Genomic DNA, 20,540 nt, shown 5'->3' with positions numbered 1-20,540 from the left:
GCTGGACAGCGAGATATTGTTCCCGTTCTTCGTATTCATTTCGAACACGCAACAATTCACAGTTCAGCTTTACAGACTGTTCCTCAATCTCACCGTTCAATTTATTCTATAATTTATTGCATATAATTTACGTGGATTAAAAGTTGCTGTTTCTTCTTTAATATACTATTTCCTTCTTGTATTGTAAAATTTCGTCTGTCCTCAACTTAGCAGACTGTTCACTGATATCTAGTCGTTCCTAAATGAAAACATTAATATAAATTTTCGATTGATTGCTTTATCTAAACCGAAAAGCTTACTTTTAATGCTTCATGTTTTTCTATATATTTCGAAAGCAAAACTTCAAAATCATCAAAAGCGCTTTCAATTTCCATTCTGAGTAATCACGTATAATATGTTAATTTGTAAAGGAAACATTATTCAAACAAAACAACCGATACTTTCATGTCAACAAGACATTGCGCGTACATAATGAGAAAAATATGAAATCAAAATTTTATTAAAACCCATTTTTAAGAAGAAACTGTTCAATATCGACAACTTCTGCGCCTAGTATTCGAATTTTTCCTTGTGGTTCGTTAACATGCGAAGCGATTTTGCGACCGAGCCTCTCTTCGAGAAAAGCAACCAAATCTTTTTCACACGCCTACATAAAAGAAAATCATTAGAAAATTCAAACATGATTAAGTAACTTTAAATATTACAAAGACGTCGCCGTCAATTTTGTATAAAATTATAAGCTTCACTAAAGAAAATTCCATTGTCGTCAGATTCAGTTCGTCGCGACGCATTTCACTGTATATTGGAAACAAGTTATAACGTGTTCGACGAATATAGTAAGGCAGTGGCAATGGAGGATCTGCATACGTTTTGAAATTGGATTATAAAAATGAAGAGCAAATTTATGCAAACCTTTTGGTAGCATCCATCCGGATGGTGTTGGATAGGAATCATGTTTGGGCACATCAGGAATTATTGTTTTCGGAAACAGTCTTTTCACCCATTTGAATTCTTCTTTACTTTCCACTACCTCCCGTTTGTACGTTTCGTCCGGAGAAAACCAAGGATTTTCCCAAAGAGGGGGCGCTTTATTAGCATCCACTTTATTATCACTTCGTTCATTACAGTAATACCGTCTCATCCGCTAAATCAATTCATATTTGAAACAGTTTGAAAAAACTGGAATTCTCATACAAAAATAACGGAAAAGCTTCGCATTGAACAATTAGGACGCATATTTCGAACCGAACAAAGCAATTTTTTCATATGAATAGTGCATTCATTTGCATAAGATGCAGCTCCTGAAACAGAGTTTCGAAAAAATGAACAATTCTTCCATTGCATATATTGACATAAACGATAGAAAGCAAATGAAAAAATAAAACAATATTGAATAAAATAATTCAATGAATCATTCATTCTACAACATATTCCCAATAGAAGGATTGGTTGATAAATATCATTCGTCAAAAAAATGAAAACACACCTTTTAATACAGTCATATTGATTTTCAAGAAGAAATTTCAAATGTTTAGCAACAAATATTGCACGCAAATATAATTATAAAATATTAATTGATAACATGAAATAACAAAAAAAAGTCTTTGACAATGGAAATGCAATAGAAAAAGTTGTTCAATAATTTCAAATTTATTTGCTCAAATTTTTACAAAATAAATATTAAAATGCATCTACTAGATACCAAAAATAATCAACAATTGATCAATCAGTAGAGATGATTTGAAAAAATTTCATATTACAAATACAGTACTTATACAAAAATGTAACTCATGTTCGAGTAATTTAATAACAATGTATTTAAAGTACAGTGTTATGAAAAGTAAGCATTGTGCTTGTTTTGTTCGACCTGCACAGCACAACTTATGGTGAATTTGTTGGACTTTTTGAAAAATGCCAATCAATTTCGCGTCCACACCGGAGACATCACCAGCGGTGAAACGTTTCGCAGTCGTGATTTCAGCGATCCTTCGGCCGAGCTGGTGGAATCTCTTCGGATACAGTTGGCCCGTTGGCAGACGGAACCAAGCGATCCGCTTGACGAAAGCAAATTTGCGCTTATCAAAAATTGGAAATCTTTGGAAAAATTGAATGTGAAAATGCATGAAAATTTGATCAACAAGGTTGTTGTGAAGGTGTTTCTTTCGTCACCGGATCCGGAAGCGGTTCGCGTTTGCACCGAAAGCGCTTTGAATGAATTGCACTTGCAAGCTGTTGACCAAGTGATCGTGGCGTTGCCTCCGCTTCAATACAGTAAATCCAAGCTGCCGTTAGCGAAACAGTTCGAACTCGTCTGGCCCGCTATTGAAGAGCTGCACAAAAGGGGATTGATCCACGAAGCCGGCGTTGCTGACCTGAACGACAAAGATCTTCAAGCATTGTTCGATCGACTCCAAGGGCGCCTGAAGCCGAAAGTAGCGCAAGTCAAAGGTTGTAATTTCACCAAAGAACTGACTGATTATGCAAAATCGAAAGATATATCTTTGATCTGTCACGTGGATCCACATCCATTCTTGACCGATAAACAAGTGAACGACTTATTTGTGGATTGTTTTCAAATACCAGAAAAGCTAGCCAGCTCGTGGAAAGCCATTTACGCCTGTCGTTATACGGTAATGGATCAGTGTCGATCCGTAATCGTTGCCAAAGGTTACTTAGTTCACTTTGAAAGAGCACTGTAGATTTAATTCTGTATGCAAATTTTGTTGTTGTATGTAATAAATAAATCATAAGTGATTATTGCCAGGAAATGAATAACTTTTATTAGCGTTGTGTTCGTGAATTGTATTGCAACAATTTAATTATTCTTATTACTGTTGATGATGATGTCTGTTTTCAATTTTTCTTTCTTATTAATAAAAATTGCAAATCAAAGTAATAACATGTAGTTTTAATTTGATGGAAAGCTAAAGAAATAAATGTTGACTCGAAGTTTGTTGCTTGCGTAGACGAAATTATCAGAGCAGAAAGGTGAAATTGTTTCAAACAAACATTGATCAATTGCTTGTCAACTGTTCAACCTATAACAGTTGTCAGCTGTTAAAATTGCGCATACTTTCTATTTTTCTACTATTCATTTTAAAGAAAATAATAATGTCATGTAAATGTTTCATTTTTGATCATAAAGGTTAAAAAATACTTTATTATAATTTGACAAAACAATCAACGCATTACGAATTATTTCAGCACATCAACTGATCATTATTGAAAGTTTAAATTTTTCTTTTTTAATTTTCAAAAAGAAATATAATAAATGTATTTTATTGTAAAACAATATTATACAAATAATTTCCCATAATAATAAATATTAACAATGCAAAATGTTACAAATTAATTGTTAAAAATGCTGTTGCATATGCATTTTATACATGATTGAAGAAAACAAATTTTGTTCACTTCAACGTAAACTGATATCACATTACTAATGTCAATTATTAGCATGTTTGAAAAATTTATTGATTTTAGTAAATTGCAAAATTGTTTACAAAATGATTGTTGATTCAGTTTCTGCTGTTTCTACTGTTCTACCTGCACGATCAGCTGCTTTGAATGGTTTAAATGCATTAAACTAGTTTTGCACACTATTTATTATGCTTCTCTACATGTGAATATACTAACAAGGGAAAATGGATAGTAGCATTTCTCAATTAATATTGGACAGCATATCCGCAAAGGAATTCTCCTACAGTCCCTACAGTAAATTCAGAGTTGGAGCGGCCTTGCTTTGCCGTGACGGCACTGTATACAAAGGTAAAATTACAAATATGCACTGTTTGTCTGGTGATACGATAATTTTGCTTATTTGCTTGAATTTTAAGCAATTTCCATTTATTATATAATGCTGTACACATTTTAGAAATTCAATAAATAAAGTTAATTGCTATAATTCAGCATGAAATTAAAGTAATTTGTTAGTACAACAAAATAATTTTCAAGTGCAAATAAATTTTTTTTAATAAAATGTAAGATGAAATTTGTATTACTTACATAAAAGCACGATTTCAGGAAGCGAAATGGATTGACAGGGAGTTCAAAGCTAGCTGTTCATGCAATATTCATTTATTATAATAGCAGCGTACTATATGTATACATATATATTTAGATTATGTTCAAATCAGCAAGCTGATAAGGATTAGCTGATCTGTTTGCTTTATTTATCTTGCAAGATTGAAGAAAAATGAACTGATTGGTTATTAATAAATGAATTTTTTTCTTAATTTTCAGGTTGCAACATTGAAAATTGCTCTTATGGATTAAGCGTTTGTGCTGAACGAACTGCTTTGCTGAAAGCAGTTTCTGAAGGGCAGAAGCAATTTAAAGCTATTGCGATCAATACGTAATACATTATACAAGTTCTCTCTCTCTCAATGCTTTAAAAATTTATGCTTTAGTGATATTGATCAATTTCCTACACCTTGTGGAGCTTGCCGTCAGTTTCTCTTTGAGGCGAGTATCAATTTTATGATCATTTTACATAAGGAATTGAACTGTAAATAAAAATTAATTAATTAACATGATTTTGAAGAAATTTTCATTAATGAAGTAATTTTTTCAGTTTGGCAATTTTGATGTATATCTGACGAACAAAAATGGAACAGAAATCCGGAAAACCACAGTGGTTGAACTTCTTCCATCTGCTTTTTTGCCACAACATTTGACATACTGAGCATTATTTGTGATGTTGCAATGTTGCAAATATGTTTCTTTTTAAAACGAATTTATTCATTGCTTCAAAACAACTTTAATTAATTAATTTTCAACTGATCTATATTTTAATTATTTCTACAATAAAACTTTAAACACAAAAAGTATGAACATTGTAAGATGCATCAGATCAGATTTCAGTAAACAAATAAGAAAGCATTTCGAAAGATAGTGAAATTATGTAAACAATGAAAATTGTAAGAAGCTAAAAGAAACTTTTGTTTGAACAATAAATTTCAAAAATAGGCATAACTGCATACATGTTGGGGAGAGTCGAATATCCAATTATGTAGATATTTATTTATTTCTCAGATTAATTGTAGCGACTTTTGAACGTCACTAACCGAAACTTGCAATAAAATAAGTCCAAATTATGCTCAAAACAATTACTTTTTCTTAAAGACAAAATAATATGTGCATTTATTTTCTAAAACTTGAATTACATAAAAGCCTAAGTTCTATCTTACAGTATGCTATGAGTTTCTCATTTTGAAAAATTGAAATGAATTCTTTATCATGAAAGGCGCACTTTAAAGGTAATACACACATCCTATTTTAATATTATATTTTTCCACAGTTTATTCTACAGTGAATTTTCAATTATGCAGATTAGTGATAAATTATGTACTGTTGACAAAGTATAGTTGGGGAATGGTTCTTAAACAGTTTGATATTGATATGCAGATAGCTTTAAGATGTAAACTTTTGCGATAAATTTTTAAATAGCCAGATAAAACTTAATAAGTTTGGGAATTTTAGCTATGGGTGAGCAACAGTCACAGTTGTGGCGCCGTCGGGAAATTGACGTACCTGTTCTTCTACGTATGCCATCATCGGTTCGTGATCTTCATATTGCAGTTATGAGAAACGATATGAACCTTCTGATGCGTGTCATTGAAGCAGGCAATGAATGGAAACATCCTTTTTTTAGATGTCTATATTTTTTAGTTTTAGGCGTAGATGTCAATTATCCTTGGTGGGACCACGAGAACCCAAGCGCCAAAAATGGACTAACTGCTTTAGAAGAAGCGATTGCTCTCAATCATTTGAGCATTGCTAAAGTATGACAGTATACTTTGAAATTAAGATATAATTTTATTTATTCTGAAAGATTCTCTGTTGAAACAGTGTTTTGATTAATTTTGCAGCTTTCTATTCATGTACAACTTCACGCATGCTAACACTGAATTATGATATATTCGTCTTATACTCGTCTGCTAAATATAATTTTAATTGCCATAAAAAGTTTCTTCTGTTAACTTTCCATTCGTGACTTTTTGCTTTAGTTGTGTTGATATTGCCATTCTTGAGTTGTGAAATAAATCAACAACAGCGGATGAGAAAATACTTCATTTTCAAATCTGAAATATTTTCTAGGCATTAATTGAAGCTGGCGCTAATGTGCTGTTTGTCAACGTCAACGGCTCCTCAACGCTGCACAAAGCAGCTTATCACGGTCGACAAGCAATGATTGAATTACTTGCTTCATCTGGTGAAATTTCGACTTGAAAATTGATTTCCAATTTTGATTTCAATTTATATATCCAGGAGCGCAGGTGAATCACTGCGATTACAACGGCAACACTCCATTGCACATTTTATGTCTCAATGCACTTATCCACAACAATGTAAAGTGCGTATCTACTATGCTTCAATATGGTGGGAAAGTAATTGAAGTTTTTTTCATGTAAAAAATGAAATTATAAAAAGCAGTTAATCTTGTCAAAATACACAATCTGAATGACAGATTGGGCGAAGTTTACTTCTTGTTTACCCGTAATTCTCTGAAGACGGTTTAAACGACTTTCAATTACAGGTAAATACCCGCAATCTGGAATGTGCAACACCTTTGCACTATGCGGCCGCTTGTGGAGCTGCGAAAATTGCAGAATTATTGATCAAATGGAAAGCAGATCCAGACATGATGGACAGAAAGTAAATAAGCAACCTCTTTCCCATTCACAAGCTGATAAGATCACAACAAGCTTGACATTTTTAAGATCATTCACGCCATTTTACTATTGCGTATTACCAATCATCAATAGAGGATTTCAAGGCACAACAGCGGACATTCGAGAAATGCTTCGTCGACAGCTCAGCTGCATTAAGGTTCTTCTAAACGCTGGATGCGATTCGCTCGGTTTCGCCACTTGGATGTTGTCGTATCAAAAATCCATACCTGAAGACGGTGAATTTAAATGCTGGTTAGCCAAAAGCAGTCCAGAGTCGTTGAAGCATCTGTGTCGGGTTTTTATTCAAAATCGCCTACGTTGCAACAAGACAAAACAGCAGAATCTCTGCACCAACAAAACTATCAACCAATTCGATATTCCAAACACCTTGAAAGCATACCTACGCAGGAGAGTCATCGACTGATTTTTCACCACATTCGTTTATCCTATTTCTATTTATTTATTTGTTTGTTTGTTGTTTTCTTGTTTGTGTGAATTGCTTCATCGTCGTTGTGACGAAAAGTTCTTCTTTTTCAAAGCAGCTGCTGATCTTCTCCCTTCTATTCTTTCTCGTCTGTGCAATTCCTGTCGTCGTTCTCGTTCTTGTACGCTTTTCTGTAGATCAGAATAGAATTGTTTATCATTAAATGAAAACAAAAACTGACAACAGTAACTATTAAAATAAAAAATCCCACCGGCTTCACTTGGGCCACTATTTCCATATTCTGCAATCTAGAAACTTTGGCACTTTGCGATGCAGGCTGCATATACAATCGCTTCTCAATTGGGACGCTAAAAATAGGCGTAGAAAAAAAAGCAATTCAATTTGTAGTGAAATATTGACCGTTTCTTCAAAAACCTACTCTTTCCATTCGTCACCATTGAGAGATGTTTCGGAACCGTAAACCGCTCCAGAATTCGACATTTCCAGAAATCTGACGTTTGAAAATGAATGCAACTTCTTTTCCTCTTCTTCGTCAGAAAAATCTCGATTCCTCGTCGTGGATTTGGCATTTCTCAATTCTCGATATGTTTCTTTGATATTCTGCAAAAAAACATTTATGCTAACTGTAGCGGTTACTTAGATTTTACTCCAAGTATAGTACTAACATTACAGTATATTGGAACGCAGGATAAATGCAATATTAACGTGTTTGAACCGAACCGAACAGAATAAATTAAAAATTCACAAACCTGTCGAAATTGTTCATCATCTTCTGAAGAGCTTTCACTGCTCTCTTCAACACTCGAGTTGTTTTCAGATGATTCTGATGCTTCACGGCTCATCTGCTTTTCCTCTTCATCCTAATCAAAAATCAACATTAAAACAAACGGAAACAAATGAAAACATTTAATATTAAAAAATAATTAAGTTTACATACATCCATGTTTTCCTGTTTCCATTTGCGAAGCTTGTCCCGTTTGGCTTCTTGAAGCTTCACTAACGCGGGATTGAGCATCTTGAATTCATCACTTTCCGGATCAATCTGGAAGTCAGATCTTTCAAACAAATCTTTAAAACGACTATCCTGCATTAAGTTCTGCTCAGGTATGTGCTTTTTCTTCGAACGCTTTGGATAATTTGGTTTCTCAGACATGCTTGCTTCCATCATTAACCGTTCGGCCAATTCTCTATTTACCGATGGCAATTTCTAACAAATAATAAATAAATAAATGACGTTAAATTTCCAACATTTCAACTGTTTAATTCAATATAATAAATAATATATTTTTCTTAAATAAAAATTTGCACTTCTATTAGATATTCAAGTTAATTTTTTTCAAAATACATGACAGAATTAAAAAAACCAACAAAAAATATTTCATAAAATAAAAACTGCTTAAAAATAAAAATGCTTACCACGACTTTTACACGATTTCCTCGTTCTTCATCAATTTTTTCGCGAATTTTTGCTTTTCTATATTCATCGTATGCAAATGGATTCAAAAGCTGCTTTGATTTGTTGTACAAGCGATTGTCAATAAAGTATCCATGCATGTAGGCTCGAAGCAGATTGGTTCCAATCAAACTGCTCAAACCTAACTCTGCCAATTCGTTTGCAGTGACAAATTTATAATCGTCAAAAACTGAAAAATCAATCACAAAAATAAAACTAATCAAATACTACTATTGATAAATATAAAAGTATGAACCTCCTGCTTGATTGATTTCCTCTAATTCTTCAGTAATATTGTCCAAAAACGAGCACCACGAAGGAGCCGGTCCCAAACTTGGAATATAATAGGTGAGAATTTTTTGTGAATCATTGGCGAGGAAAAACATTCCTATTTGATAAAGCATATAAAAAACGGAAATATACGACGAACACCTTGCTAATTTATTTCTGTTTACCCGAATCAGGTACAGCACATAAATCATTTATTTTTACGTTCGGTTCAACTGACGTGAATGGCTTTCCATCTCTTTCGTGCCATAATTTTACAATTTTACAATCAGCAGACAAAACAATTTCAGGTTGATGGTTGAAAGCTATCGCTTTAATCGGTTTCCCATATTGATGATCTTTAACTAACAGAGGACTTGTACCTCGGATATCGTACAACATTACCTAAGTAATATAAAATTTGATTTCATAACAAATACAAAATAAAAATTCACTCTCAACATACCAAACCGTTTTCCATGCCAGCAGCAAAAGTCAAAGCATTTTTAAACTTTAAACACGAAACAAATGGAACTGAGTTTCTGAAATATCAATAATAGCATGCAAAGAATCATTATCAACATATAAAAAATACAGAAGCAAAAAATTATATCAAGTATAAAATGTCAGTGTAAAATGTAGCAAATAAATAATAATTTACAAAAAATTTTCTAAAGTAAATTCTACCTCGAAAATTTTATTTGATCAACAGAAGTACAATTTAATTCACCAACACATTTTGAGACCCGTGGATCGAATGCAAGAATTTTTCCCTAAAATAAACAACATGCACACAAATATTACATATATATAATCATAATACTTACTTCGTATGTGCCAGCAAGAAAAAGATAATGTTCAGGATTTACATCACAAGAAGTCAACGAAGAGGCTGATGTATTCAGTGAAGTATTAAACTGACCAAGTTCCAAATTGAGTCGAAAAATATCTGGCCTGTAAATTACTTAATATATTCCAAAGGAAAAGCAGTTTAAGCAGATTTCTAACCCAGAGTTTGCTATATATAACTCTGCAGTTGATTCAATGTATGAGAAATCACGAGCAAATTTTGGAATACGTGTTCGAAAGTAATGACCATATTGAACATGGAATTCTAGCCAACGCTCTTTTTCCATCATAACCAACTTTTCATATCCATCACTGAGAACTTTCATTTTAACCACTTCACTATCGACGCAACGTTCAAATTTCAAAGAAAGCTGCTGCACATCATAGCAACGGATTCTTGGTTTGTACGTACCTAAAATACATTGCGCCATAAAAAAAGTACAGGTAAATTTGCATCAACTATCACACCGGCTGCGTAAATGTATTTTCCATCATTTGACATAACAACCGTATCGCTGGCGTCTGGCATGGCAAAATCTTGAATCAGTTCAATTCGCCTTTGCAGTCCTTTTCAAGCAAAAAATTACTACCATAAAAAATGCGCTAAATGAAATGCTTACCAACACTTTTGCCAATTAACCTGCGTCTTTTACGATCGGACAACCACTGAAAATGCGTTATTTATAATGTAAACATATTTTACATTGAATAACTTACGTCTGGGAGTGATCTTCCAGCACTTAAATTATATACTTTTACATCGTTTAAACTGGTGACCAACATGATGAATACTGAAAACAAATAAACATGTGACTACTAAATTGTGAACACATTTTACTAAAACTTATGAAATATAATAAAAAACAACTATAAATATTATACAATATAATAAATAATAAAAATCGTTACAGCTTATAAAATAAACACTTCTGTAGAAAAAATATTTCTACAAAAATCATATAATAAAAGTCAAGTTAGCATTACAGTAAATCCAAACCATACACTGGTGTCTAGAATTCTTAGTTTTATGTAGAATTATTAAAGCGATTATATAATTTAATTATTTTAAAAATTCAGCATTTATTTAAAAAATAAGTTAAAAAATAGCTTTTACAAAAATTTAAATAAGTAAATTTTAAGTGCCAGTTTTGCCAGCAAAAGACAGTAAAAATGTATGATACGTTAGTATAAATAAAGATAATATTGACAAAATTAAAATATAAAAGCACTATTAGATGATATTTGCATGTTAGGAAAGTCAGTCTTTAAAATACAACGGCTGTCCACTCGAACTGTAAGGTTGCGTCGCAGATGGTTAATGTCAAAATTTAAAAATTGTAACAGTGATTAATTTTGAAATTTATATTGAAACAGCAATGTATATTATGAAATGGAATTGTAAAAGTTTCGTTTGTGAAATATTAAGGCGCTTCTTAAATTGATCTTGATTTTTAGTTTCACTGTAGCGTTTATAGCTTTTTAATTGCTTTCTTTTAGTGCAAAAAATTCAAACAGATTGAATTTTGAACGTTCCGTTTTTGTATCATAAGTTGCATTAGTGCCTTATCGAACTGTGATGAGTATCTTATTGTTTGCCACGTTTTTATACCTTTTTGTTGGTAGTTTTGGACTGCTGACGCGGAATTTCAGTTGTAGTGAAGCAATCTGCGGTCCACGAGTATCAAAATGTATGCTGATCAAGAGTTGTAATTGCTCAATGACACCAGAAGATTTAGTGAATAAAAACTGTTCCTGTTGCAAGGATTGTTTTCATTGTTTGGGTGAATTATTCACCGATTGTTGTTCGTGCGTGGGTTTATGCCGTGCTTCGGTTCCTGTTGACCCAAGAATGGCAATGCGAAGTTATGTTGAATCTTTGAATCCAGCAGAAGATCAAATAAGTCTTTTTGAATTGGTCACTGCCCAACCTTTGTCGCCGGATTCAAAGTGGACTGTGCATTCTTTTCCCACTTTGGAGCCGGGCTTCTTTTATAAATTTAACATTGAACAGCGTCGTGAAGAAATGGAAAGTTTAATAAATGTGAATTGTACTGTTGCTTTTCTGAAACAATGCTTATCTGTGGAAAAATGTCGAAGTGCTTGTTCAAGCATGGGAGCTTCTGCTTACCGTTGGTTTCATACAGGATGTTGCGAGTGTGTTGGTCAAAATTGCATTGATTTTGGCATTCGAGAATCTCTCTGCGAAGAATGTGGCGAACTTGAAGAACTAGAAAGTAATGTCGTACATTCCACTAAACCGGACGAACTGTAGTTGTGCGTGTTATTTTTATGACAAGTTCATAACTTGAATTTTTCTACTTAAACAAATGAACATTCATTATACACATGACTTTGTTTTGGGTTACTCTTTTATACCTGCGAAACGAACGAACGAACCATTTAATAAAATGTCTACTACATCATGAGTTTTGTTGTGTAAATGAGAACTGTTTATAAATTATGATAAGTTATAGTAATAAACAGTAAATAAATATACGAATACTTTACGCAAATTTTCATAATTCACACATTAACAATTACTATCTGTGTTCTAACAAATTGCGATAACAAATAACTTTATGATAAACCTTCCGATAAGATAAAATAGAAACGATGCCCTCTCGGGCTTTCAAAAATTGCCATTAAAAGCCGTTTTTCAGACTTTTAAGGCGGGGAATTGGTTAAAGTTTTCAACCAGCAATAACCGCACCTCGGTAGAACCTCACTGGCTACGGTATCGCCTCTGCGCAAAGCTGAAGAGTTTATAGTAATAAAATGTTGCTATGCATTTCCTCGCGTATAATAGGATTGGGTTTTGATAAAATTATTAAAAAGTGATATTTACCTTAGTATTATGAAATGAAAAATTTTTTAACATTATATCATGAATTAATAAACATTCCACAATTACGTCTTTTCTATTAAATTTTTGGCCATTATGTTCATGTTACATATTGTATAAACGTGTTTGCAAAAGCAACTATGATATAAAACTATTATGATTTTTATCTGAGTGCGTTACGGAAATAGCATTAATTTTCAATGAATTTATCTGATACATTAAATAATAAAAAATTTTATTCAATTTATGAAATATAAGAATGCAAAAAAGTGCTTATCTACTTTTAATAAATTTATTTTTATAATGTGACATTACAGTTTTATTTTTTCATTTTAATTATAAATTCATTTCTTAAAATGCCACAGTGAACAAAAATTTTAATATTTTTAAACATCATCATCACTAAGACTGTAATCGCTGTTTTCTTTTCCCATTTACGTCTGTATTGTTAATGTAAGTTTTCGATCTATTTATTAGAATTCTACGGTTGTATACTTTTCTACCTAATATTTATATTCTTTCAATTTGTTTTTTTAAATTCAGAAGTATAGGAAAATATTTGTTTGTAGGTTAGTCTCACTGAGTAAATTTTATAATTTTTGTTACATCAGAGAACGTTTTTAGCAAAAAATGGCGACGAAAGGAAAGCAGATGGCTAAAGGACAGAAAAAGATTGTGGAAGAAAACAAATCAACTTTCATTTTTTATTTAATAATGAGTTCATGTGGATGTGTTTGTCATTTCTTAATTCATTATTTTTTATTTACTGATGGAAACGTGTTTTCAAAAAGTTGGCTGTTGTACATAATTTCAGTGATTATCCAAATTACTGCTTTGCAATTTATGAGATACTTGGCCAAGCCAGTTTATAGTGATACTGGTCACTTGTTGGATGGTGGAGTTGATTTAAATTTAGAAGGAGGCATTAGCGAATATTGCAAAGATGCAATTATTCTGTCATTTATCCTTCAACTGTTGTCTCTTATACATGCATACTTTTGGGCGTTGTATTTGCTTTGTCCATGTTTTGTTATATACAAACTCTGGGTCGGTGTTCTGGCTCCCTGGATATTTCAGCCTTCTCTATATGAAACAGAAACCTCAGCGAAGAAAGGCATGAAGCTGGCACGCAAAATGAATCGTCTGAAATGAATGTTGAATAAATGACTGTTGATGAATCTGCTTTGTTGTATTTGAAACCGTAACTAAAACAAGCCAAATCAGGAATCTTACTATGTGCAGTCACTTTTTTGACCGAATTGTAAAACACATCCTTTATATTTGATTGTGAATAACTCGAATATTTGAGTTTCGATTTACAATTTTATTTTGAAATGCAAAATTTTTGTACAGTAAGACATGAATTAAACCTACTTTTCTTTTAGCGACTGTTGTATGACCTGATGTAAACGCGTCATGGAGTGGTGATAGAAATAGATTTTACGCCATCCCTATTTTGAGCTTCGTATCGTAATATAATAATGTAAGTGTTTTAAAGCGTACTTGTTAATTTCTGTAATTCATAAAAGTGCGAATAAATGTTATTTAATACACAATAATAATTAGTGAGATGATACTATTTTTAATCAAGCATTTTGAATTTCCGACACTTTTAATACGTTTTTGTACAACTGATGAAATGCAGTGATACATCGATTATTATTTTTCCGTTTTGCTGCTATATGACATAATTATCAGTGATACTGTATTTATGTACACAGTATGTATGTAAAGCTGTTTTTCATCGTAAAGAAAGGGCTCTTAATATGTTGTATTTTACATATGCTTTGATGATGTTTTGTAAATATTATATAGACATATAATTTTTGTTTTTGGAGAAGTTTATTAAAATTTGGAAGAAAATGAATAACGCCGCTGCTAATCATTTGCTTTGCTGTAACTGCACTGAACCTATCATGACTGTTTCTTTTGAATGCACTGAATGCACTGATTTGGTGTTGTGTGGTTTATGCTTCTGCTGTGGCGCTGAGCTGGGTCAACACAAACGAGTCCATGGTTATCGAGTTCATGTAAGTTCAGTTCATTTCTTTCCAACTAGTATAGTTATATCATTTTCGAAAAATGAATTTATTACGCATACATGCAGTTTTTGTTTATGATTTTTTGATTCAAAATGTCTTAAAATATTTTTCTCTCTCAAACGCAACTTAATGGCGATTTTACTTGTTTACTATAGAATATTGGGGGACCATGCGCTTTTCCAAATGAATTCGGTGCACAAACGGAAGCGTGGACAAGTCGTGAAGAGTTTCGAATGTTAGATATGATTGAACGTTACAATCTCGGAGACTGGGAAGAAGTGCAAAAAGCTGTGAATCCTTCTCGGTCACCAGAAGAAATTCAGTTACACTATGAAAAGTGCTATTTGAATGGTCGCCTTGGACTGGAAATTTTAGGTAACGTACAGTATCCTAAGCTCATTGATCACACCAGCAACACAGAAATCGGTAAATGCTTTTTCTTTTAAATAATTTTGTCAAAAGTATTAAAGCCAGTGCTTCAAGATGAGAGTTTATCTGCAGAAGTGAAAGAATCAGTGAGTAAAATCAATCCAAATGAATTGCGTTTACTTGCCTACATGCCCGATCGTGATGACTATGAGAAAGTAACTGCTTGGTCGTTTTAAGAAATATTTTCATTAAATTGCATTATAGGAATATTTGAATGAAGCGGAGTCTATTATAGCAAACTTAATATTTGTTCCCGATTGCTCTGAATTGGACAAAGGTAATTTGATTGACCCGGTCTTCTGCTCAATTTAGAAATGGTTCCATCTAATTTTCAGAAGTGATACTGTGTGCCATAAATATGTACATTGCGCAACTGAGAGAGCGTTGCAGAGCTAAAAGCATCTCGAGAGATTATGATTTGGTGGCGCAGTTTTTCAAGGATCAGAAAATAGCTGGAAATACATATCCTTGGAAATATTCTCCTTATGATATTAGGAGAATGAAAGAAGAAAAGTGATCTTTGATTTCGTCGTTTTGCCGTCAACTGATAACAAATTGTTTTCTATTCAGGGAACTTAAAGAGTCGCTTAAATCGTTTTGCCAATTTTTAGCAGCTGAAGATTTTGCTAATTTAGTGAAGAATTTATTGAGTAAATATTTTTTTTCAGTAAATAATTTTTATTAAAAGCACACGCTGATTTTTAAAGGAGAACGTGCGGTTAAAAGTAGAATCTCTGATCTGCAGCAATATGTAAAGAATGGCGTTACTACTTTAAAAGGTTTGTTGAGTAAAATTTTCTTGCTTTCTTTAATTTGCTGAATTATATAGGAAAGAAAGAGTTTGATTACAAAGGAACTCCAATACGCAAAAGGGTATGCTATTGAAAGAAGGTATTTTTTTTGAAAATATCTGTTTTTTATTTTAGAAGTGGAAACGAATACGATTTTCGACCAAAAGCAAAAGGTAGCTTTTATTTAATGATTGCTTATTTTTCATAAATTATTTATTTATTTATTTAGGCTCACTAGACCTTGGCTGCAGTGTGGACGCCAGCAAGTGCATAATAATAACTTGTCTTGAATTTATAAGCATGTTTATTATTTCAAATATATATATATATATATGTATATACTTTATTTATATATTTACGCATGTATTAGTAATGTTCGGAAATTTACATGTATTAGTCTTTCTCATTTATGCATGTAGATAAATAATAAAATTTAAAAATTCAAACTGGCACGTTATGTTATGCAGAATACAATTTTGCCAATGAAGTGTGATTTGAATTTTTACCTGCTGAATAGAAAGGAATAGGCAGGCGACTGGCCTGAGAAATACTTAATTTTCAAAGTGATGATCCCCTGTTCGACTGATTACAAGGTAAATATTGCTTGTTTGTGCAGTGAAAAGCGATTGTTTATCTCACTCAGATCTTGCAGCAGCAGTACAACCGTCGAAAGACGATGAACAACAGTGTTTGTTGACGACGACTGTTGTTCCACAAAGTGAATATATTGCGCGTCAGTTGCTTTCGAAGAGAAGAAGGACATTTCTTTTTTTTAAATTGTTTAAAATTTCAAAAAAAAACAATCCAATGTTGATTATGAACAAAAAATATTGCTTTGCTTTGTGGATTTTTTTAATTCACTTGCCTGGTAGTATTTCTGTCCAATCAGCAAACAATAAGTCCACTACTACTACTACTACTACTACTACTACTGTTGCTTTGTCATCTTGCACCAGTGATGGCGATTGTCCAGAAAAGCACAAATGCTGTACGCGTGTAGAAAGTAGAGTCTGTTTGCCAGTTCAAGTGGAGCACAGTGACGTGAATTTGAATGAAAATTATTCCAAGCAAGCTGCTGTTGTTGATAGTAAAAAAATTGCACTGAATGACTGCAAAAAAATGACAAAATACAATAAATAATTGGAGAATTGTTTTTTTTCAGGGGTTTGCCCAGACGGAGAGAAGCCTTTGAAAAATTGTTACACCGTTCGTTGTCCGTATGGTTATTATTGCTTTTACGGTCTGTGCTGTAAGCACAGCAAAGCTGGACTTTGCCCGGCTGCAGTTGCCGGCGGTGGGGAACCGGCGGGTCCGTCGTGCGACAACGACATGGAATGTCCGTGGATATTGAAATGTTGCGTCATCAATGGGAACAATCGTTGCCTGTTTCCGTTCAATTATGTCGGTGGAACGGTCGGCATATTGTGGCCGACAGTGACGAAACTTCGACAAAGCAACCAAATGAAATTGTAAAATTGAACAAATTAATTATTTTTTCTACTGGTGAAAAGTGTTTTCAAATAGTGCCGTGATAGAAACGTTTCAAGTGTTGAAATAATTGAAATGTAAAATAAAATTTTAAAGACAACGACACACTTTGTCTAATTGCCAACATTTACAAACAGTTACGCGGAAATTTTCAATAATAATTTTAAAAAAATATCTCACTTGATCTTTCAGAAAAGCTACAGTAAATAAATTATTTGCATATTTTTTCAATTTTCAAATAAACCATCCTGAATTGCAGGAAAAAGTCTACCGTCAGACGAAAGAAAATAAAAATGACCTGTCAGTGGAGAAAATTGAAACAAATCTCCCAGAATGAAACCGGTTTCTTGAATAAATAATAAAAAGTCCATGGAAATTTGCATGAAAGATTTAGTCGCACCTTTTCATTTGGAAAATATTTGAAAAGTTGTTCGCAACAAAAACCTGCAGTGCAAATTAATTATGTATCAATTAGTTGGAGATAATTCGAATTGATCCACTGTTTTTTTTCTTGATCTTTGATTTCAAAAATTAAAAGAGAAAAACAAAACAGTCAACCCATTATAAAAGTACCTAATCGTCAAGGTGAAAATTTTGAGTGGAAAAAAAACTGGACAAAATCAACAGTATTGCAATTTATGAAATGAATAAAAAAAACAAAAATAATACTTACTTATCATTAATTTTGCATATTTTTTTTCTTCTTTTGGAAGCGCAGTTGTGTGAATGTGAAAGCAAAAAAAGTTCGTGGAACGCCATCTTCAGGAGAGAAAGTGAAAGCATAGAGAAGAGACACAGACGGAGAGAGAAGAGAAGAGAAGAGAATTAGTAGCCCAGATCATCAAGTTCGACCAATCAGAATGAATGATCGTGTCTCGATCATTCTGGCTTTTGCTGTGCTCGTGACGCAGATTGGCGGCAAATTTTCCATCACCGAATAGACAAGCAATTGGTGCTCATTTCAACGGCAAACTCTCACACAGGACACACACACACACATACACATACCGGACAGTAGAGATGAATCTCATAAGACGATGCTTATTCAAAACATCCCAACCAATCCCGACCACGATGCTGCTCATGCTTCTAATGGCTGCTGTTCACCAGAGCAGTTCGTTCGTCCACGGTATGTATTTCCATTTTTGCATATTTTATTATGGTGTTCTGTTTTTTTGATTTTATTCCAATAATGAATAATTCATAGAATCAACTGACACAAACAGCAGGCTATCGACAACAATTCAGAACAGAATTCTATATCTGAAAATGCAAATGATCAGTTTTGAATAATCAATTTTTTTCATTTTTAATGTTGAAAATTCCATTTTAAACAGTAAAAACTGTACAAAAAAAATAATAATAAATAAGCACAGCAATGGAAATTGAAATCACTAATACTAACTGATGAGAGAGGAAAAAAATGTAATTCAACTTTGTGACATTTGGTCAAATATTAATTGAAAATTATGAATTCTTTCTTTCTTTCTTTTATTTTTCTTCAAATAATAATTACATCCATTGAAAATGGAATAAGTGAATTTGATGAGAACTAGAATAATTGCGTGCAATGTTAAACGAATAAATAAATGAACAGTCGAAGCTTATCATCAAAAGGTGAAGTATCACAAGTATTAATCAAATGCATTTTATCAGTAACAGTAGATCAGTTTAATTGGCATTTGCACCGTTTCGCTTTGAATTAGAGCGAACAATTTTAGGACACTGACGATGATGAGTGAAGAAATAAAACTGTGAACAAGACTCCACCTTTATTTTTGAAATAAACATAAACTGATAATAGTAATAATAATAATTTTCAAAAATATTATCTACTTTTTTTGAAATAAAATAAAATACATAAATATTGCAGATTGAAAAGATTATACATAGTTGAATTTTTTCTCTGTTAAATTATTGTTTCATTTTCAATAGGCTATATATTGTATGCATTATATCCCTCTTGAAAAAAAGTAGAATAATAGCTTACAGGAAAAGGAACACCGAGTATAAAAAATTTTTGTCCACCACTGTCCAACCGGTTTGTGAAAAGTCTCATTATCAGAAGAAAAGTGCAACCAAATAGTAATAGAAAAAATCATTGCTTTTTTCAATAGGACACCAGATATATTGCCAAAATTGCTCATTCTAGAGTCGAATAAAATTACACAATTGCTTGTTTAAATGGACCAATTTGAAGAAATTAATACGTGTTGCCCCATATTGAATCGGTCTTATCAGCTAATGGAATATGTCGTATATGCATATAAGATAAAAGAATTCAATTTCAGAAAATCCAGAATGTGGTGAACCATTTCACTGCCCGGACGAATGTGTAATAACTTGGTATGGAAAATGCCCGAGCAATTGTTACTGCAAGCCGATCAAACGTTGCGAAACGGTCAAATGTCCACACCCGGCACCGAAGTGCATCATCGTCACCGGCCAGGACGGCTGTCAGCGGTGCGCATGCGAGAACGACATGGAAGCGGTGAACAAAGCCGCGGAAAGGGAGCGAATGAACACCAAAACGACAAAGACCACAACCCTCGCCGACGAGGCTTCTGTACCCAGTGAAACAACCACGCCCACAACCACCACCACCACGACGACGACCACAACTGCCACACCCACGCCCACTGCCGCCGAAATCAGCGAGACACCGAAATTTGTCACTCGACTACTGACCACTGGCCAAGTCACCACACCGACGACCGTGACCGAAACATGGACGACAAAACCTTTCCTATTGCAAAGTACCACAGTCGACTTGCCAATACGAAACAGTAAGTTTGACTAATTTTATTTCTCTTCACCACACCCCAATCAAGTGTGTACCGTGCCTGCTACGGTATTTTCATTCAAATTTCATCAGTTCAATCAACAATTAATAACTACCGTAATGATTCATCTTAAAAAGAACAAATAACACGTCCAACTGACTGTTTCATTACAAAAATTGCCAGAAAATATCAATTAATAGACATTTTTTTATAAATTCAAAAACAACGATAGCTTGAAGAAACCGTTTGCACACCAGATTTTCATAACCTATTCATTGATAAGGCAAAAGTGATTGATTTCCAACAAGTTGTCACTTTGTCAAGCAGAATTAATTAGCAATATACAAACAACAACGACCACGAGAGTAAAAAAATTGAAATAAAAGTAGCTGGAAACTTTTCATCTGCTCTATTTCATACTATTTATTCCATTGACAACATGCAACAAAGAACTTACCTTTTTCAAGGCAACTAGAC

The 20,540-nt window shown here is 33.0% G+C and overlaps 6 protein-coding genes and 1 non-coding gene across 7 annotated transcripts; 4 read left to right on the top strand and 3 right to left on the bottom strand.

Moving 5' to 3' along the window:
• Nucleotides 1-499: 499 nt before the first annotated feature.
• Tsp_04319 (conserved hypothetical protein) lies at nt 500-1,141 on the bottom strand. The gene is made up of 3 exons (XM_003375085.1): nt 913-1,141; nt 693-859; nt 500-646 (listed from the first exon to the last, which is right to left on the bottom strand). Exons 1-3 carry the CDS (start codon nt 1,139-1,141, stop codon nt 500-502), a joined length of 543 nt encoding a protein of 180 aa, XP_003375133.1.
• A 742-nt stretch (nt 1,142-1,883) lies between these two features.
• Tsp_04318 (ankyrin repeat-containing domain protein) lies at nt 1,884-7,098 on the top strand. The gene is made up of 8 exons (XM_003375084.1): nt 1,884-2,667; nt 4,243-4,354; nt 5,331-5,419; nt 5,482-5,783; nt 6,100-6,214; nt 6,271-6,389; nt 6,539-6,657; nt 6,723-7,098. The coding sequence occupies exons 1-8, from the start codon at nt 1,884-1,886 to the stop codon at nt 7,096-7,098; spliced, it is 2,016 nt and encodes a 671-aa protein (XP_003375132.1).
• A 435-nt stretch (nt 7,099-7,533) lies between these two features.
• Tsp_04317 (NUC153 domain protein) lies at nt 7,534-10,471 on the bottom strand. The gene is made up of 11 exons (XM_003375083.1): nt 10,406-10,471; nt 10,309-10,354; nt 9,848-10,100; nt 9,667-9,793; nt 9,527-9,612; nt 9,306-9,381; nt 9,028-9,244; nt 8,539-8,762; nt 8,057-8,326; nt 7,869-7,979; nt 7,534-7,719 (listed from the first exon to the last, which is right to left on the bottom strand). The coding sequence occupies exons 1-11, from the start codon at nt 10,469-10,471 to the stop codon at nt 7,534-7,536; spliced, it is 1,662 nt and encodes a 553-aa protein (XP_003375131.1).
• Nucleotides 10,472-11,264: 793 nt separating this feature from the next.
• On the top strand, nt 11,265-13,682 carry Tsp_04316 (protein twisted gastrulation). Its single transcript, XM_003375082.1, has 2 exons — nt 11,265-11,922; nt 13,345-13,682. The coding sequence occupies exons 1-2, from the start codon at nt 11,265-11,267 to the stop codon at nt 13,680-13,682; spliced, it is 996 nt and encodes a 331-aa protein (XP_003375130.1).
• Nucleotides 12,304-12,443, bottom strand: Tsp_04315. The gene has a single exon. It is a non-coding gene; the product is annotated as a U4 spliceosomal RNA (small nuclear RNA).
• Nucleotides 13,683-14,392: 710 nt separating the features above from the next.
• Nucleotides 14,393-17,617, top strand: Tsp_04314 (transcriptional adapter 2-beta). The gene is made up of 8 exons (XM_003375081.1): nt 14,393-14,560; nt 14,728-14,947; nt 15,047-15,156; nt 15,206-15,278; nt 15,337-15,514; nt 15,928-15,965; nt 16,955-17,205; nt 17,540-17,617. The coding sequence occupies exons 1-8, from the start codon at nt 14,393-14,395 to the stop codon at nt 17,615-17,617; spliced, it is 1,116 nt and encodes a 371-aa protein (XP_003375129.1).
• A 1,252-nt stretch (nt 17,618-18,869) lies between these two features.
• Nucleotides 18,870-20,080, top strand: Tsp_04313 (hypothetical protein). Its single transcript, XM_003375080.1, has 4 exons — nt 18,870-18,911; nt 19,154-19,172; nt 19,273-19,365; nt 19,572-20,080. The coding sequence occupies exons 1-4, from the start codon at nt 18,870-18,872 to the stop codon at nt 20,078-20,080; spliced, it is 663 nt and encodes a 220-aa protein (XP_003375128.1).
• Nucleotides 20,081-20,540: the final 460 nt, after the last annotated feature.

The sequence above is a fragment of the Trichinella spiralis genome (assembly GCF_000181795.1).
Source record: "Trichinella spiralis strain ISS 195 chromosome Unknown Scfld5, whole genome shotgun sequence".
NCBI lineage: Eukaryota > Metazoa > Nematoda > Enoplea > Trichinellida > Trichinellidae > Trichinella > Trichinella spiralis.
This window is presented reverse-complemented; position numbering and strand designations above follow the sequence as displayed.

Coding starts and splice junctions, on each gene's coding strand:
- Tsp_04318 (XM_003375084.1), top strand. CDS start 1,884: ATGGTGAATTTGTTGGACTTTTTGAAAAATGCCAATCAATTTCGCGTC. Junction 2,668..4,242: donor ATCCGTAATCGTTGCCAAAG/GTTACTTAGTTC, acceptor CTTAATTTTCAG/GTTGCAACATTGAAAATTGC. Junction 6,215..6,270: donor TGAATTACTTGCTTCATCTG/GTGAAATTTCGA, acceptor TTATATATCCAG/GAGCGCAGGTGAATCACTGC.
- Tsp_04313 (XM_003375080.1), top strand. CDS start 18,870: ATGAACAGTCGAAGCTTATCATCAAAAGGTGAAGTATCACAA. Junction 19,366..19,571: donor AAGAAAAGTGCAACCAAATA/GTAATAGAAAAA, acceptor ATTCAATTTCAG/AAAATCCAGAATGTGGTGAA.
- Tsp_04317 (XM_003375083.1), bottom strand. CDS start 10,471: ATGTTGGTCACCAGTTTAAACGATGTAAAAGTATATAATTTAAGTGCT. Junction 7,980..8,056: donor GGAAACAGGAAAACATGGAT/GTATGTAAACTT, acceptor ATTTTTGATTAG/GATGAAGAGGAAAAGCAGAT. Junction 7,720..7,868: donor ATGATGAACAATTTCGACAG/GTTTGTGAATTT, acceptor GTTTTTTTGCAG/AATATCAAAGAAACATATCG.
- Tsp_04314 (XM_003375081.1), top strand. CDS start 14,393: ATGAATAACGCCGCTGCTAATCATTTGCTTTGCTGTAACTGCACTGAA. Junction 15,157..15,205: donor ATCGTGATGACTATGAGAAA/GTAACTGCTTGG, acceptor ATTGCATTATAG/GAATATTTGAATGAAGCGGA. Junction 15,966..16,954: donor TTTTCGACCAAAAGCAAAAG/GTAGCTTTTATT, acceptor GTTTTTTTTCAG/GGGTTTGCCCAGACGGAGAG.
- Tsp_04316 (XM_003375082.1), top strand. CDS start 11,265: ATGAGTATCTTATTGTTTGCCACGTTTTTATACCTTTTTGTTGGTAGT. Junction 11,923..13,344: donor CGAACTTGAAGAACTAGAAA/GTAATGTCGTAC, acceptor ACATAATTTCAG/TGATTATCCAAATTACTGCT.
- Tsp_04319 (XM_003375085.1), bottom strand. CDS start 1,141: ATGAGACGGTATTACTGTAATGAACGAAGTGATAATAAAGTGGATGCT. Junction 860..912: donor CGGATGGATGCTACCAAAAG/GTTTGCATAAAT, acceptor AAACGTATGCAG/ATCCTCCATTGCCACTGCCT. Junction 647..692: donor ACGTCTTTGTAATATTTAAA/GTTACTTAATCA, acceptor TCTTTTATGTAG/GCGTGTGAAAAAGATTTGGT.